General features: G+C 44.6%; 1 protein-coding gene and 1 long non-coding RNA gene across 3 annotated transcripts in view; one reads left to right on the top strand and one right to left on the bottom strand.

Moving 5' to 3' along the window:
• Positions 1 to 3,634: 3,634 nt before the first annotated feature.
• On the bottom strand, positions 3,635 to 5,342 carry LOC144365477 (uncharacterized). The gene is made up of 2 exons (XR_013423953.1): positions 5,204 to 5,342; positions 3,635 to 3,908 (listed from the first exon to the last, which is right to left on the bottom strand). It is a non-coding gene; the product is annotated as an uncharacterized LOC144365477 (long non-coding RNA).
• A 2-nt stretch (positions 5,343 to 5,344) lies between these two features.
• Tox (thymocyte selection associated high mobility group box) overlaps positions 5,345 to 6,569 on the top strand; it is a 299,513-nt gene continuing 298,288 nt past the window's right edge. The window contains exon 1 of one of the 2 annotated variants that reach the window (XM_040293974.2): positions 5,345 to 5,635. In XM_040293974.2, coding sequence (XP_040149908.2) covers positions 5,534 to 5,635 — 102 coding nt within the window. In that variant the 5' untranslated portion in view covers positions 5,345 to 5,533. The remainder of the gene's footprint in view (positions 5,636 to 6,569) is intronic. The other variant, XM_005322978.4, reaches the window with a different exon arrangement.

Raw genomic sequence — 6,569 nt, 5'->3', positions numbered from 1 at the left:
TGTTCCTTTCATCTCAGCAATTCGACACCTACTCACCTTCCAATTGACTTTTTATAGAATATTAGTTTGCATTAAAAAAATCCATTTAATTGCATTGGAAAAACACTTTGCTGCCAGCTCCAGGCCCATACTATGTTGCAGCTGCTCCTATTTAAGGGATAATTGTAGCCTCACTTTTCTACAAGGACCTAATTCTGATTTTGAAAGGATTTGTCCTCACAGTTTATCCTGATGAGAGAGGACTGGATTATTGCCCTGTAAAATAGCTGAATAGTCCTATTACAGCTATTATGCCACAAATGTTGTATATTGTTGAAGATCAAAGTACTGTACCACACTCAATGGTGAGATGTACAAGCATGGCACACTTCCCATATTATGTAAAAAATACTGCATTTTATGAGTCATTTAGTACCATGTGAGGTATCTATGGACCCGGTATCATTTCCTTCAAACTTTCCCTATCATTCTGAAATCCTTTATTTTCTGGTTGAAAGACTTACAATCTAGTCATTTCTCACTAGTCTCCGCAGGAAATAAACTTTGCTACCCTGTGTTCTTCCATGGCAGGATATTACTTATTGTGTAGCATTCGATGTTACATTTAAATTAGTTCAGAAAAATGTTCAATAATCCTGGACCATTGTAAGTTCTAACTGATAAATTGACAAAATGTAAGTGTTTCTCATTACAATAATTAATGATGTATTTTTTGAATCTTTAAAATGTGTAGGACACAGTACTGATGAGGTTCTAAGGAAACCAACAGAGCTACTTTCCCTGTCTCCTGATTGGGAAGGTAAATGTGAATGAATACTCATGCATATGCCTTAAAATGCAGGATGGCCCATAGGAGGTGCCAAATGAATGGAATTTAAAAAGAATGAGGCTTTCTTCTACACAAAGATTGTATATAACCTATTGAGGAAAAACCTGACAGAGGAGGCCAGTAAAAGGACTAGATTTTAACTTAGTTATGCAATGCATTGCGCTTTTACTTTCAGTATTTGACACTTCAAAATCAGTCCCTCTGTGTGTTTCATTCTCACCATCAACCAATACAGGGTTCTTCCCACCGAAGAAAGACTAACTCCAAAATCTAACAAAAAATGCCCAACCGGAAGTGCCTTTTTCTATTGAATGATTTCTATAAGACTCTTACAAATCACAGGTAGGATAAGCTGTTGAGAGGACACATTCCATATATGTGATTTGGAGACATTACTAAAAGATTTAGGATTTACCTACATAATAGAAAGAATCAGTAAACATGAAATGTGGTCAGTGAAAATCACAAATTTGAAAACACAACAATTTATTAAACCGTAATTAAAATGAACATGAGTAATTTTGAGGCAGCAACATCAAATTCTGAATGTGGCTTATAATTATTGGTTAGGCTAGGCAATATAATTAATAGAGCTAAATGAGATAATGAAATTAAATATTTAAAAAAAATGAGACCAGGTCTAAGACATGGTAGGCATTTCCCGAATTGTAGGTATTGATATTATAACATCAATATTAATAAGAACACATTTTGTTCATGGACACATTTTACTAATTGGAGTATGTGAAGTTCCTAGTTCAGATAAATGAATTTTAACCTGGACCTATACAATAACTCATGCATGTTTATTTAGAGAAACTGGTTAAATGACCAAACTCCATAGTTATCCTTGATGTGTCCTGGTAAGGATCAACACAAAATGACAATCCAGATTATTGAATAAAGTGTAATGCTTTCAATATTTCCTTTGTGCTCGTTTTCTCATTTCTTATTGATCTGTGGCTCTCAATCTTTCCTGATCATTAAGAATCACAGGCAATTTTTAAAAAATTCCTCTGGTCAGATCCTGCCCTAAATGAATGGAATCAGAATCTACAGGGTACTTTTTCAAATGGCTAAGATGACTCAGCAGACTAGACAGGATTGCAAAAGACTGGTCTAGAAGACTATAAACTCAGCTTGAGTAGGAACCATTTTAAGTAATTTGTTTTCATATTCCTAACTTTTACACCATACATAGCATTTTTAGTTTGTGTGGCTTTCTATATATTTGTTGAATAATATACTAATGAGTGAATGGGCAACTAAATGAGTAAACTTGGCTATGATATGGAGTTGAGTGTCCTATAAATTGAAAAGTAACACAACGTCTGTCTGCTATTTTAATTCTTAGAATTCACTCAGGGGTTTAACTATTCAACTTTCCCCAAGTTTTTTTTTTTTCAATAAAATAAAATATATCCATTCAAAAGGGCATAGGTAGGGCATTAAGTTTTATTATTGTTTCAAGTAGTATTGTTATTATTACTATACCATGATGACCTTCATGATCTCCTCTCTGCATAAGTGAAATTAAAAGCTTCTTTCTTTCTTGTTTTTTTTTTTTTTTTCACCTCAACTGCTCAAATTCCCACCATGCAAAGCACAAAAACATATCCCTTGGACTGCACACTTGTTATAGAGAGGAAACCAGGCCCTTGAGTTTTAAGTAGAGGAACAACAGGCCCTATGAATTGGAGTTTTCCATCAAGTGGAGTGGTGGATATGATGTGCAGAAGATACCATTATCTGCCAGGTGTCAGGATGTTGACAGTGATATTGTTCTAGCCCTGAACCATATTATTTCATCTTCCTGATGTTCCCAGGGCCATCAAACATAAATCAGTTACAGGTCCTAGGAAAATTTTAAAAATCAACTTTCTTTAAATGATGGAATGTGTTGGTGATGAATGTGGGACTGATGACAGAACCTGAAGCTTTGATACATTCCAATTAAACCATAAAGGGTCTATTGTTATTGTGGAAGGAGATACATATAGACACATTTTAGCATCTACAGTTGAATTTTGAAAGCTGTTGCTTATAAACCATAAAACTCCATATAAATTTTATTATAAAGACCTTTATTAGGAGGATAACCACATTTTTTTTTTACCTCTTATTTTGTGCCTCAAAGGGTTTGTGAATGTGGAGAGGACTTTTTTTTTTCCCTTATTGCTTCATCTTCCCATCCCAACCTCCACCTTGTTAATCTTTATTTATTTATTTGAGAGAGAGAGAGAATTTTTTTTTCATTTTTTTATTAGTTGCTCAAAACATTACAATGATCTTGATATATCATACATTTGATTCAAGTGGGGTATGAATTCTTATTTTTCCACGTGTACAGATTGCAGTATCACATTGGTTTTACAGCCACGTTTATACATACAACCATATTAGTGTCTATTGTATTCTGCTACCCTTCCTATTCCCCCCTCCCCTCCCTTCCCCTCCCATTACTTCTCTCTACCCACTCTACTATGACACTTCTCTCTCTCTCTCTCTCTTTTTTCTTCCTCACACCATCTTATACGAGAGAGAATTTTTTAATATTTATTTATTTTTTTAGTTTTCGGTGGACACAACATCTTTATTTTTATATGGTGCTGAGGATGAACCCAGCGCTCTGCGCATGCCAGGCAAGCGTGCTACCGCTTTGAGCCACATCCCCAGCTCCACCTTGTTAATCTTGAAGGTAGGGGAAATGTTGTAGTTTTGCTATGTCTAAAACAATGATAATAGGAAGAAAGAAAACAATGATTCAGAGGATGGACACAGACTGCAAAGAGAGGACCAAAGACATTAATTTTATCATTTATTATAATGTTTTCATAGTTTTTTCTTGCTTTCCTTTTTGGTCTTTGCTTGAATTTGACTGGTACTCTTTTTCAAGAACATAAGAGACATAGCTGGAGAAAAGTTGCACAGAGCAGCTGGCAATCAACATGCCCTGGAAGGGTGTGTGGGGCAGCAAAATGTTCTCAATATTTTCCTTGGCCCCAGAAACAAACAAATGATGAAGAATTTCTGGGCTCCTTTGCAGGGTCTTGTGTTCTTAGGGAAGGGCTGCTCCACCCTGGGAAGATAATTATTGCCCACTACTATTTGAACTTCCCACCCAGGACAACCTACCCCATCCCCCACCCTTAAAAAAGATGTGCTAAACAGTGAGTGGCCAAGAGACCCCAAACTATTTCAAACACCAGGAAACAGAGTTGCAAGTCTCTGGCTTGGGGACACGAAGCAAGAAAACATGGTTGGTGATATATCCTTATTCCACTTTACCAACTGGAGAAATGGGAAGGCTGACTCCTGACTGCCAAGAGCACTATCCGGCTATAAAAAGAGAAGAGTCCCATGAGTAGCAACTAACAAACCCACAGGTTTTCCCTCTAGCCGGATAGTGTGCTGATAATCGTTTCCTTATTTACCCTTCGAATCACCCCTGTGGTCTTTTGTGAGTCCCCAAAGGCAGCCTCAGCCTTCACAAACCCTCCAGTGGGGTAGAGATAAAAGAGAGGTGCGGGCAGCAGGCGGAGCGAGAAAGAAGAGGAGCCACTTTCATAAGCCCATCTATTCCTAGACAGGAGGGTTCGGATCCGGTCCCTTGGACAGTGGCCCACTCACAACGCGCAAAGGGGTCGCGCTCCCTGCGGGTTCATGATCCCCAGGAGCAACGTTGTGCAGAAAAGTCATCCCCACCACGGTCGGGGAGTAGAAGATAGTACAGCAGTGACAGGGGCTGGGACAGTCGCTGAGGGGTAGGTGGGGGGGCGCAGATAAAGGGGTGGGGACAGTTGCAGAGTGGTGGCAGAGGGGGAGGTGGAAGCGGGGTGGGGCCGGGGCGGGCCCGGGGGCGGGGCTGCGGGGTGGGGTGCGCCACAGCGCCCCCTCGCTGCGGGATCCCCGCGGTGCCCCGAGGCCGCTAGTGCTCCGGCTCGCCAGCCCCTTTGTGTGAGACGCACTGCCCTGCGGAGCGCGGCTAGTGCACTGCAGCTGCTCCCTGGGGTCCCGCCGCTTCTTCCCGGGCCGGGCAGTACTTTCCTCTTCCTTCTCCTCTGCTCCTCCCTCTTCCAGCCCCCAGTCTCCAGCAGCAACCATTGGACCCCGAGCAGCCCGCGTCCCGCAGCGCTCACCACCCCGCCCGACCTGGGGCACTCGCCCCCCCCTCCAGTCCGGTCCCCTCTAGATCTCCCCCCACTCGCCAATCCCGGGCTTCCAAGGTGGAGAAAATAAACTAAAAGCAGAGCAACTCAGAGTCTCCAACAAAACGCCCAGTACCTAGAGCCTGAGCGCGTGTGCCGGTCGGCGAGGGGCGCGGGAGGCGGGGATGGGGGGGCGGGCGGGGGGACAATGAGCGCATGAAGTTACCTGCCCAGCAGCGGCGGCGGCGGCCGAGAGGCGGCGGCGGGGCGGAGAGGCGGCGGTGGAGCAGGCTGCGCGCTCGGCGCCGACGGGTGCGCGCTGCGCGGCTTAGGGGAGAGTTGAGCGCTTTTCCCCCCTCTTTTTTTTTTTTTTCTTTTTTTTTCTCCTCTTCTTCTTAAACAAACCACAAACGGATGTGAGGGAAGGAAGGTGTTTCTTTTACTCCTGAGCCCAGACACCTCTTTCTTTTCCGTCTAAGCTTGTTTTGCTGAGCACTTTTTTAAAAAAAGAAAAAAAAAAAGGAAAAGAAAAGGAGTTGCTTGATGTGAGAGTGAAATGGACGTAAGATTTTATCCACCTCCAGCCCAGCCCGCCGCTGCGCCCGACGCTCCCTGTCTGGGACCTTCTCCCTGCCTGGACCCCTACTATTGCAACAAGGTGAACGCTCTGCTTTTGTTTCCACTGTGTTCTGTGCTTGATCTCGGGAGGGGGGCTGCGGCGGCGGCCGAGCCGCCTTGGGACGGCTTGCCGGACGGGGCCGGCTTGCTGGAGACTGGTCCCGGGAGCGCTCGGCTTGCAGCCCGCTGCAGCCCTGTGTGCGCTAGGATAGTAAATATTGTGGAGCAGCTCCAGGGGTTTGCCAAACACCGCGATTGTGCGGAAAGTGACACGATTTGCTCGGATTCTTTCCTTCCTGCTGTTAGCGATTAGGGATCCATGTTTAGGTTTGCCGAGGCGGCGTTAAAAAAAAAATAAGAGGGAAGCCACGGAATACTTTGGGGGTGTGTCTGGGGTTTAGGGACCAAGGTAGAGTAAGAGAATTTAGTTTATTTCCCAGTTCTTCCTTCTTCCTTCCTCCCTCTCCTGGGTAGCGGGGGGGCTCGTGGCATCGTTTCTCAGCCCGGGATTAGTTGCCAGGGCAGACGCCGGGAGTTGGGGTACAGGAACCCAGGAAGGGTCCCTGCCCCCTACCTTGGAAATTGTTCTACAATTCTTGTCTCCCAAACCGATTCCAGCAGCCAAGCCCCGAATTCGGGTGCTGGCCTGCGCAGATCAAGGTATAGCCGGCTAGCCAGGTCATGATTTGGAGGACAGCTCCCCTTTCCAGGGTGCGCGCGGAAATTGCAAGTTTGTTGGAAGCAGGAGGAGCGCGTTGCGTTCAAGTCCAAAGCTCCCATACTCAGCGTCGGATTGAAGTAGGGTTCCGGGTTGGGCTGCACGTGCAGCCCACCGACCCTGGGTGCCATGTCCCAGGGGACGCGGACAAGGTGTACCATGCTGGTGACCCGGAATGGGGGCACAGGCCGGGGTTCCTGTGGAGCTCAGCTAAGACCAAGGCTAGGTCTGGGGAACGTAGGGAAGGGTTTACTTT

This window comes from Ictidomys tridecemlineatus, chromosome 7 (assembly GCF_052094955.1).
Source record: "Ictidomys tridecemlineatus isolate mIctTri1 chromosome 7, mIctTri1.hap1, whole genome shotgun sequence".
Lineage (NCBI taxonomy): Eukaryota > Metazoa > Chordata > Mammalia > Rodentia > Sciuridae > Ictidomys > Ictidomys tridecemlineatus.
This window is presented reverse-complemented; position numbering and strand designations above follow the sequence as displayed.